The sequence below is a fragment of the Cryptococcus neoformans genome, chromosome 1 (assembly GCF_000149385.1).
Source record: "Cryptococcus neoformans var. neoformans B-3501A chromosome 1, whole genome shotgun sequence".
Taxonomy (NCBI): domain Eukaryota; kingdom Fungi; phylum Basidiomycota; class Tremellomycetes; order Tremellales; family Cryptococcaceae; genus Cryptococcus; species Cryptococcus deneoformans.
The window spans coordinates 1,006,948-1,017,548 of NC_009177.1; the positions used below are offsets into that span (position 1 = coordinate 1,006,948).

Consider the following 10,601-nt stretch of genomic DNA (forward strand, 5'->3'; position numbering starts at 1 on the left):
TGCAGATTGTTACGCGCTTTTTGATATTTGGTTATCCTGTCATTTCATGCACGATTTTGTTCGATGTTATACATATGTCCCCACAGAGCACCGATAATTACTGTAAGCCGAAGAAAATCAGTGCATTCAACAAGCCAAGTCTATAATTCGTCGTTACGGTCATTCACATAAAGTCGTTATATAAATAAAAAAAATGTCAACTAATCTGTCTTCAAGTGTCCAACAATGCTAGGCTGTGGCCCGTCCTGTACAGTGGTATCCTGGGTATCACTTGCCCCTCCTATAGGCATCTCGCTATTGTCCATATCCTGCCCCACCTCGGGTTTCTCGCTGGGCTCGACTTGTTCCAGGCCAACAGGGCGGAGAGACTTGTCTCCACCCCTCATTACCGATCTGAGGAAATTGTAGAATCGTTGACCATAGAAAACGGGATCGACACAAGAGATTGTATGCTGGCCTGTCAGCTACCTTGCCATCCATTATGAAACTTACTCTGTCCTCAGTCATGCTCTTCCAAAAATGCTCAATCTTCTTTAATGAGCTATATGGAGTGCAGATATCAATCACACCAAGGTAATAGATTGTGTCCAAAGGCTGATTTGCCTCGTTGGTGGCGCGGAATCCGCCTTCGTCTTGGTAAAAGATGAAATGTCTACGATCTGCCGAATCCTCAGATGGAAGCTGAGACGTGACATCGAGGCTCTTGGGGTCGGATCGTCTAACAACTTTCCGCACGTTGGATGCTTCTGAAGGACCTTGCTTGGTTGAAGGCTTGCGCTTGGTAGTGGTAACCTCGGGCTACATATATCAGTACCAGGCCCTTGTTACAAACTGTATACTCACATGAAAAACGGACAACTGGTTCTTGCGGAGGTTATCACGATTGCCCCTCTCCATGTTATGTATACCAACAAGGAGTGAATAATCCATGACTTTGATCCTTTTCAAGAACTCCATATCTCTCCTCAACTGCTCTGTCAATAAAGCCCGCTTCTCGGGTCCAAACTCCAACGTTCGCCCTCGGTTAACCCAGTTTTTATCTTTCAGCGTCGCCCGAGGATTTTGTGCCGCCCTTTCCTCTGGATATTCCCTACCAAAGGAAGATCCCTTGAGGTCATAGGTTTCGTGAATGTCGCGGTGAGGTGGAAAGAGGTTGTTCATGATCACAAAGTGGATTTTAGGGCCACGGGGGAGCTTTACACGGTGAAGACCGTAGAATCTTGAAAGAAGGGTATGTGGATTTTCCTTGACATGTTGGTGATAGTCTTTAAGTATGGATCGAAGAAATTTGTGTTCGGAATGTGCTATTGTTTTGATGATGAAACGATAGTCTCGAGAAAAGTAGAAAAACGATCCAGACTTTCCAGGAGAGCCTAATTCGGATAAGATGTATTTTGCGGTCAACGAGAGTAGATAGTCTGCCGGGTCAAGGTGGAAATGTTCGTCTCGAAGTTCTCGAAATACCCATGGGGCATAATCCTTGAACTTGAAGTCGTACTTTGCGGATGGTGTAAGTTCATTACCAACACTGCCAGGCCCCATTAGCAGGCCCATATTGTAAGATACCCCATCGCGACTTACATATCGAAAGAAAATTTATGTCGAGCAGTGTAATCGTCGTCTGAGATTGGACGCTTTATTTTAGCTTGGCAACGCGATACCTATATAATTAGCAACAAGCCGACCAAAAGTTGACTTACTCCTATCCGAATACCGGTGAGCATATTGTACATCAATACGTAGTTCACATGATCTTCGCCAATCAAATTCCCAACCAGAACCTTGGTTTCTTCTTTCTCCTTCTCTCTGGGCTTTTCTTTTGGCTTTTCCTCAATTTTTGGTTCAGGGTCTGAATCACTTGTTGTGCTCGCCTTTTTTTGCCTGCGTTCCAGTCTCTCTATTCTTTCTCTTCGAATATGCTCCTCCTGAGCTAAAATTGCAGAATCTAAAAGGTCGCCCTTGGCACTCGGAGGGCCAGAGGGGGGCGGTGTTGAAGATGGCGATGTGAACGCAGTGTGAGCATTGGTTAAGGGTGAACGAGGTGCTGAAGGAAAATTTGAGGAACCGACAGTACTTCGGCGGTACAGTTGCGGAGTGGGCGCGAGAAGACTGCCGGCGCTATCGCGTCGCTCGAGATTGGGATCGGATTCGTGCGGTAATAAAGGGAGATCTTTACCTTTACCAGGTGATTCGCCATCACGCTGGGGAGCAAGTCGACCGCTTCTGACCAGCGTCAAGGAGCCGGCTCGGCTGGACGTGGAACTGCTGGATACTCGTCGTGTAGAAAATGGTATTGGTGGAGCAAGCACCGTCGGGGACATTTCTGACGGTTCCGATGTGAAACCAGTAGCGATAGTGGGCCCGTTTTCTGAGACAGGCGCGGCTGCTGAATGGTAAACGGGGGTCTCGTCTGTATTGTCGGACATGATAACCGATTCGTCCAGCCCTCCTTCACTCAAGGGCGGGCTGGGCGGAGGGCCTTGCATGATCACAGGTGACGGAGCGAAATCCGCGTCCGAATTGTGTGAATTCCTTTTGAAAACCCCGCTGACCTTGCCTATGATATTCCTGTAATTTGACGGCTCCGGTGAATGAGACTTGAGCTCGACTTCGTTGGCGGAGACCTTGGTGATGTGCACGGGCGGCTGGCGGGTATCTGAATTGCCGGGGCCGGCCGCAATGGTCTGCAGACTGGGTGGGAGAGGAGGCAGGGACGAAAGGGAGTCTGGGTGGGAGAGGAGATGGAAGGGGTTTATGCGGGGCGAGGATGATTCTGTCGGTGAGCACTGCGCTGTGGTGGATAGGCACGCACTTATTCTGAGCACGTCGACCTCGCCGTCGCCCTCGTCGTGGCGCGTCCAGTGGGCTGTGAGCTGGGGGGCGGCAGGGTCCGGGGGAGGGTGGGGGAGAGAGCGCTGGGTGTCCGGGAGAGAAGCGGTCGACATGGTGCGGAGTTGCGGATGGCCGATGCACCAAAAGCAAATCACAAGAACACAACAGGGCCTGGATCCCACCACGTGGCAGTCACATGGCTTGCAGTGGAGGCAGATGGCAGTTCCACGCGACAGCCACGCGACGGCCACGCGACACCACTGTCCACCCACGGCCACTCAGCGCTCAGCATAAGGTCAGAGCGGATGTGCAACTGCCAATCCAACGCGCACCATGGCCGCCCCGCGCATAGCACACCTCGCCCACAAGTCCGTCCTCGAGCTGTCGGGGCCCGACGCCCAAAAGTTCCTCAAGGGACTCAGCTGCAAAGACGTCGAGTACCTCGCAGGTGGCTACAGCGGCTTCCTCAACGCTTCCGGCAGAGTACTTCACACTGCATTCGTCTTTCCCCGCTCAAAAAACTCGTATCTCATCACTCACGAGTCTCCAGAAGACCACCCAGCACCACTTACGTCCCTCCTTCCTCCCTTCAAGCTCAGGTCCAAAGTAAGGATAAAAGATGTGACAAGTCAGTGGGATGCTTGGTCAGCATGGGGGTCAGACTTGCAAGGCGGGCCAAGTCCGATAAGGACCTGGAAGATGGGAAGTGGGGGCGCCTCTGAAAGCCACTGGGATTGGGAGGGCGGCGTCCGTGATCTCGGGCTGCGAGATGATGAGGTCGGTTGCTGGGATCTCCGAGCGGGGTGGCCTCATATGGGGAGGCAGCTGTTGATCCCAAAGGGAGAGAAGCGTACGTTGATCTTTTCATCTAGACGTCTCTCAAGGGCGTAAATGCTGAAAGGAAAACGGAATACCAGCGTCGCTGGCGACATCGCATGATCTCGGAAACATGGATGATTACGAGTTGCATCGAATGCTGCTGGGCGTACCCGAGGGTCCCACAGAAATATTGCCAGGTCATGCCTTACCTTTAGAAAGCTGTATGGATATTCACGGCGGAGGTAAGCTAACCAAGGTTGACTCAATGGCTGACGATTCAGTTGATTTCCGCAAGGGTTGTTTTTTGGGCCAAGAACTGACTGTCCGAACGTATCATACGGGCGCGACACGTAAACGTATCTTACCAGTTCGACTGATTCCTCTGGACCAAACCAGTTCCAGTTCCATTTCCGACCTCCTTTCTTCTTCTCCCCAGCAATCTTTGGATGAAGTCAGCACCCCTCTCGATATAACATACCATCCGCCTTCTTCTTCCGCCACGCGCAAACCTCGTTCTGCTGGCAAAATACTGTCACTACATAACGCCGTGGGCTTAGCTCTGGTGCGGCTCGAAATGGCAGAACGATGTTGGTGGTCGGGTGATATTTTACGATCATCCGTTAGTCAATGGTTAGATAGCGGCGCTGGCAGATTGACGACGCAAGTGAACGGCAAGGAATGGGGAGTGTACGTGGGACAAGGAGAAGCATACGCAGCTGCGCTAGAACACATGTCATCATCATCATAAGTCTGCAAAGAAACTGCCGTCATTCTCCGCTTGACCTCGACTCATATCCTTCATCCCATTATCTTTCTTCTTCTTTTTGCTCTTCTCCTCGTCCGAATCTGGTTCATCTTCTTCCATCTCATCGTCCTCGTCACTGTCTTCGAACAGGTCTTCCACATCCGTGAGTTTCAAACATTCATCGTGACTGACACTGCCAAGCCACTTATTATTGCGGTCTAGTCGGATACGCTCGACTGGAAACTCCTCATGAGTAGCGACCACACCCACTGGAATTAGAGATTAGAAAATGGGGCCATCGTCAAAATGGAGAAATGTGGGACGTACAAAATTTATGAGGTAACACTTGTATCACTCGGATCATACCGTCCTCGGACCCTGTGGCGATAATATCAGGTGTAAGAGCAACTATAGCATCAATCGAAGCGGGGTGTCCAGGTATTCGATCGACAGCTGATATTCAGGTCAGTTTCTGGCTGTGTCCAATTAATATCCCATGGACCCACAGTCGGCCCAGCCCATCTGACGGTTCCAAACGGACAGAATACCCAAGCCGGACCCTACAATCGCTTTCTGACCCCCTTTTATAGGGACGATTGACAAGAGCTCATCCTCTTGATCTTCAGACACTGTCAAAGGCGTAGACTTGTTTGAGCGAATATCAATCACTGATAAGTGACCGTCACCCCTGTTAAAAGCCAGACAATACTCTTAGTCCCCCATCCCATGCTGAAAAAAGATTTTCGACTAAAACTCACGATGTAGCAACTAGCTGCCTTTTGTCATCAAAATATGTAAAGTCGGAAATGTAATCAAAGTGCTGGGAATACGTCCGGATAGAGTCTGCTTGCCTAGGATCCCATAGCTAGAAGGTAACATTAGCTTAATCATTCATGAATGTACTCTGTGGACGAGGAGGCGAAAAGACTGCTGCTCACTTTAATCACGCCATCGTCGTCGCCAGTCGCAACGAGGTTACGGTTGACACAGTACACTCGATTGATAGGACACCTGATATGACTCAGCAAGCTGTCGAACGGAAAATTACCTACTCATGAGCACTATCCCTTTCTCTTGTCATAGATCCATCGCGAGTTGAAAGCTGGCTACAATTGGACATCAGCAAAATGGGACACATGACTTTTGGAGGGGTTAATGCGCACAAAAGACTTCCGCTTTTACCGCCCATCCAAATTTCGTCTCCGTTTTCTTCTATTGACAACGCCCTAGCAGTTCTTTTGGATGGCCTTACACTCCACGAGGACGAGGTTTCTCCCGTAGCGTCATCGTAGCTCCATGCGCAAACTTGTCCCGTAAGAAGAGAGGAGAAAACGACCGGTTCCTTGGGATGGAAAGCAACGTCGAAGGGCTTGATACTGGTATAAGCTAAAAAAAGTCTGGTGGAAGCACATAGACTTGCCTGGTTTTTGAGCTTGATGTCCGGCATTGTGGGTGGGTTGTCGCCGAGCTTTGGTGATGGGTGAGGTGACTACGAAATGTCCAACCGTTCGGTTTGTGATGTTCAGCTTGCAAAAACAAAAATAAAAATAAAAATAAAAAACAAAAATGTCACTTACGTAAGTGGAGACATGATGAGTTGTTGCACTCATGGCAGACGTGTCGCTACTCTCAGCTTCGAACGAATCTTATCTCTTCTCTTCTCATGCTGTATCTTGCGCATCGCCTGTCTCAACTCTGGCGGCCATGGACGCATTACGGGTAGCAAGGGTAGACAACGTAACAATCCAATACTTCCTTCCCCCAACAGCCCCTGATCAAAAGCCAACTCCCTGCACTCAAATCGGCCAGCTACATCTCACCCCGCATCATCTCATATTCTCCCATACACCCTCTACAGCTTACGAACCAGAAATATGGATACCCTACCCTTTGATAACTCGTCTCACCCGTCTGCCCCAGACAATCAACGGTCTCTATCCTCTTCAGGTAGAAACGAAAACCTTTGAAAGCTACGTCCTTCACTTCACCAAGGACAGGGATGGTGGTGCAGAGGAAGTTTGGCAGAGTGTCAAAGATTGCTCTGTCAAATGTAAGTCTCACGCCATCTTATATCGCTAACCGTCTAGCATCTGTCGAACAGCTGTACGCATTCTTCTATGTCCCCCCGTCACCCGGTACAGGCTGGACCGTCTTCAACCATCGAACCGAGTTTGCCCGACAGGGTTTAGGCACTCGGACCAAAGCCTGGCGATTCACAGATATAAACAAGGACTACTCTTTTTCCCCGACATATCCGAGCAAGCTCGTTGTACCCAGTCGTATCAGTGATTCTACACTCATGTACGCGGGCAAGTACAGGAGCAAGGCACGTATACCGGCATTGACGTACCTCCACTGGGCCAACAACGTGAGTCACCGTGCTTCGGTCCTGGGGCTGACATGTTAGGCTTCTATCACACGATCATCGCAACCAATGGTTGGTATAAAAAACTCACGCTCGTCTCAAGATGAAAGACTGGTCGAGTGTATATTTTCATCCCACTTGTTCCTTGACAATGCCTATTCCTCTGCCCCTGTCTTCGGAGCCACTTCTACCAACCTCATTATAGACGCTCGTCCAACCACAAACGCCATGGCCAATGTAGCAATGGGCGCGGGAACGGAGAACATGGAGAATTATAAACTGGGCAAAAAGGCCTATCTCGGGATTGACAACATTCACGTCATGCGAAATAGCCTCAAAATGGTCGTCGAAGCAATCAGAGAAGCTAATTTGAAACCATCGGTCCCCCTCAATCGAGCTCTCTTACGCAAGAGTAACTGGTTACGACATATCTCGACGATTCTCGACGGCGCTCTTATCATTGTTCGTAATATACATCTCAACGCATCGCACGTTCTTATCCATTGCTCTGATGGATGGGACCGGACAGGCCAACTAAGCGCTGTCGCACAGATATGTCTCGATCCTTACTATCGTACATTTGACGGATTCAAGGTGCTCGTAGAGAAGGATTGGCTGGCATTTGGTCACAAATTCCTGGACCGCTCTGGACATTTATCTTCGGAGAAATATTTCATGGTGACGGAGAATGACGACGAGACAGAGGAAGAGGGGGTGAGTGCGCAACGTGCCGCACAAGCATTCTTTGCCTCGGTGCAAAAGCAATTCACTAGCACCTCTCACCTCAAGGAGATTTCGCCGGTTTTCCATCAGTTCCTCGACTGTGTACGACAGATCCAGCGCCAGTTTCCCGAACGTTTCGAGTTTAACGAACAGTACCTTTTAGATATATATCGACATCTTTACACTTGCCAGTTTGGTACTTTTTTGTTTAACAATGAGCGGGAACGTCAAGGAAACACGTCCCCATCACGCAAGTCGTTTGTAGAGCAAACAAGTTCTGTATGGGACTATCTCGACTCACCTTCTGAGCGTGAAAAACATATCAACTCCTTGTACGATGCCTCACTTGACAGCAATCAATCGCGAGATGCGGGGGCCGATCAAGGTGTGCTGTTTTATGATCCCAAAGATGTTAGGTTTTGGTTCAGGCTCTTTGGGCGGGGAGATGAAGAGATGAATGGATCAGCTCTAACCCTAAATCAGCCTCAGGGAGTCGACATCATCGGTCCTATTGGGGGAGATCAAGTGGAAGATATGGCTGCAGGAGAGATACTGCGAGGGGCGTCTCCAGTTTCAGCTCCGTCAACCCACGCCGCACCCAGCCAGAGTCGCCCGTGGAACTGGTCTCAGCTCTCTGGTAATGCCCTTAACGCTGTCCATTCAGCAGCCAGAGAAATCAAGAGCATATCGCAAGACGCACTGTCTCAGATTAGGGCCGAGGCAAATGAATTGGATAAAGAATCTTGGCAACAAGAGGGCAAGGGGAAGAATAGTGAGCCGACACCCCTTACGGAATCTGTTTCGCTTCCAGAGGCAAACCCATGGTCCGCTGAGGCTCGTCCATCTCCGTTCACTCCGCCTCCTCGACCGAACTCTCAGGTGTCGCGGACGACTCAAAACCCATGGGCAGCCATGCCAGACACAGTTACTTCGTTATCTCATTTAACCCTTGACAGCAAGGCCCCGGATTCCCCAGCAAACGATGCAGGAGCGAAGGAGAGAGCAGAAGAAAAGCAACAAAAGGCTTGGGATCCTCTTGGAGCATTATAACTTAAATACATATACCATTATAGGGTTAGAGTTCCCTGACAGATACTTCTGGTTGTACATCCACATCTAGTCCTTTTGAAAGCCTCTTCCAGCTGCCTTCAAGGGCCTTTTCTCCCTCAGCGTCTAAATATAGCTCCAGAGCAACGGCGCGCGTGTCTAAAGCCTGCCCTGCTAGCTCATCGTGGTCAGACCTGACACCTTGGCCTCTTGTTACACCTTCGTCGTCAGAAAAAATCGGCCTTTGGAAGGCCGGTTTGCGCCACTCCACTGCACGGTCAACCAGTTGCTGAAAGTAACTGGTTGCAGTCAAATGTTCCTCCCGTTCCTCTTGGATGGCTTTCAAAGCTTTTGATAGACGATATGCAATGGGATAATGTATGCCGAAAACGGACATTGATATGAGGAGTGGCTTCACCGCGTCTGAGCAAAGCCATGTCAGTTTTCTTGACGATGATTTGTCCTTTCTTTTTTGTTCGCGTACCTTGATACAGCCCTGCGGACATATATGCATCCGCAGCGCTAGCGGCGATGCCAGCAAACTGCCCCTTCCACTGCGGGAGTCAGCATGCTTGAACATGACTATTGCACTTGGCAACTCACTATACTTTTACTGCTATCAGCGAGACTTTTGGCGGAGCTTTTATCTCCGCACTTTACAGCTGATTTCAAGCCAATGTCTAGTAGCTCTCTGGAAAGTCCACCTAGAGATTTTGCTTTCGGTGATGCGTCAAATTTTAGGAGAACAAGCTCAAGAGCGCCATGGTAATCCGGCGGATCGGCAAAGTAAAGGCTGCTAGCCATATACTCTGTTTCATGAGCATTGTACTTGCTGATTTCCACATACCGAGTCTTTGTCGATCCAGTTGTGAATTTGTTGTAGGTCTTTGGCTCTTGTATGAGCCTGGCTGCAGCCACTAGGTCTTGCCATTAACCATCATTAAACACTAAAAGTGAAAGGGAAATCACCCACGAGCCTTTCTGTATAAGCATGTTCTGGTTTATATTCCGTTTTTGATCGCTCGACCGCTGCCGCTATGCGGAGGGCTCGAATGGACGTTGTATCGAGTTGTTCGTGTTCATCGGGGGCAGAAGAGGCAGCTTCCTGGGAGTGTATGGCTTGCTGGTCGTCATTGCGTGCTACGGCGAAATAGTTTGAGGAGTTGGCTGCCGACGTCATGGGGCGTTGTGGAAGAGTTGTAATGTACCGTCGCAGGAAGCGAGCGAGTGAAGAATTCTTGGACACAGGAGCGAAGAAAGTGATGACGCATCAAGGGGGATATGTTGCGCGCGTCTCCCCGTGTTTCAAGGTTCGTATTACATTTGTTGATACATTTTCATCTCCGCTTCCCCCAGCATGGCGCACCCCGGCGCACTCTCCCGCAACACACCAGAGGCTTCACTCCCCAGATCCTACCCAGAATCCAGCGACAACGCCCGCAAATCTGCCGCCGTGCCCTCTGCAAACGCTGATGCAGCAACAGCCAGGCGTCTCCCAGCTCTCCCCAATGGCCCACACTCATTCAGGACAGACACAAGCACACCAGCCGGCGAACTTGACAGTGCTTACGAACAGACAGCCACCAGACGGCGGAGAGCCGGTACCCGCTCGGAGCGGCCGTCAACCCAGCCAAATACGGACAGTAAGGGTCAAAGGACATCTTCCAGAACTGCACACCCTCGCAAACCACATGAGCCTCGTCTTCCCTCCGCCAAAGACGTCCGCCGTGCACCAGCCTCGTCAATGTACTTCTACCCAGCGCCGTGTTACGGATCCCCTCCCAATCAAGCCCTTCGAGCACATACGGGAACACTGGTAGGAGAGCGTATATGGGTCATTGGGGGAGTCGATAAACAAACCTGTTTCAGAGACGTTGCTTGCTTTGACACGGAAAGTTTCATGTGGAGCACCCTAGAGACACAAGGAGAGCGTTTCCCACCTTTACGAGCTCACACCACAACTCTTGTGGGTGATAAGCTCTTCATATTCGGTGGGGGTGATGGGCCTTCATACAGTAACGATGTCTGGATTTTGGATACGAGTACGTTAATTATCAGGCGAACATTGCT

At 50.1% G+C, this 10,601-nt stretch overlaps 6 protein-coding genes across 6 annotated transcripts in view; 3 read left to right on the forward strand and 3 right to left on the reverse strand.

Annotated features, from left to right (window-relative positions):
• Positions 1-200: 200 nt before the first annotated feature.
• On the reverse strand, positions 201-2,945 carry CNBA3560 (hypothetical protein; the record flags this gene model as incomplete). Its single annotated transcript, XM_772794.1, has 6 exons — positions 201-452; positions 493-798; positions 844-1,528; positions 1,582-1,661; positions 1,701-2,773; positions 2,813-2,945. The coding sequence occupies 6 exons, from the start codon at positions 2,943-2,945 to the stop codon at positions 201-203; spliced, it is 2,529 nt and encodes an 842-aa protein (XP_777887.1).
• Positions 2,946-3,165: 220 nt separating this feature from the next.
• On the forward strand, positions 3,166-4,399 carry CNBA3570 (hypothetical protein; the record flags this gene model as incomplete). The annotated part of the gene is made up of 3 exons (XM_772795.1): positions 3,166-3,682; positions 3,750-3,893; positions 3,933-4,399. 3 exons carry the CDS (start codon positions 3,166-3,168, stop codon positions 4,397-4,399), a joined length of 1,128 nt encoding a protein of 375 aa, XP_777888.1.
• On the reverse strand, positions 4,394-5,843 carry CNBA3580 (hypothetical protein; the record flags this gene model as incomplete). Its single annotated transcript, XM_772796.1, has 6 exons — positions 4,394-4,665; positions 4,724-4,849; positions 4,903-5,084; positions 5,155-5,261; positions 5,335-5,407; positions 5,449-5,843. 6 exons carry the CDS (start codon positions 5,841-5,843, stop codon positions 4,394-4,396), a joined length of 1,155 nt encoding a protein of 384 aa, XP_777889.1.
• Positions 5,844-6,100: 257 nt separating this feature from the next.
• CNBA3590 (hypothetical protein) lies at positions 6,101-8,534 on the forward strand (the record flags this gene model as incomplete). Its single annotated transcript, XM_772797.1, has 3 exons — positions 6,101-6,446; positions 6,484-6,764; positions 6,804-8,534. The coding sequence occupies 3 exons, from the start codon at positions 6,101-6,103 to the stop codon at positions 8,532-8,534; spliced, it is 2,358 nt and encodes a 785-aa protein (XP_777890.1).
• Positions 8,535-8,559: 25 nt separating this feature from the next.
• CNBA3600 (hypothetical protein) lies at positions 8,560-9,711 on the reverse strand (the record flags this gene model as incomplete). Its single annotated transcript, XM_772798.1, has 4 exons — positions 8,560-8,954; positions 9,016-9,085; positions 9,135-9,454; positions 9,501-9,711. 4 exons carry the CDS (start codon positions 9,709-9,711, stop codon positions 8,560-8,562), a joined length of 996 nt encoding a protein of 331 aa, XP_777891.1.
• A 177-nt stretch (positions 9,712-9,888) lies between these two features.
• CNBA3610 (hypothetical protein) overlaps positions 9,889-10,601 on the forward strand; it is a gene marked incomplete at both ends in the record, with an annotated part of 1,637 nt that continues 924 nt past the window's right edge. Inside the window, one exon of the mRNA XM_772799.1 lies at positions 9,889-10,573. Within this exon, the coding sequence (XP_777892.1) occupies positions 9,889-10,573 (685 nt within the window). The remainder of the gene's footprint in view (positions 10,574-10,601) is intronic.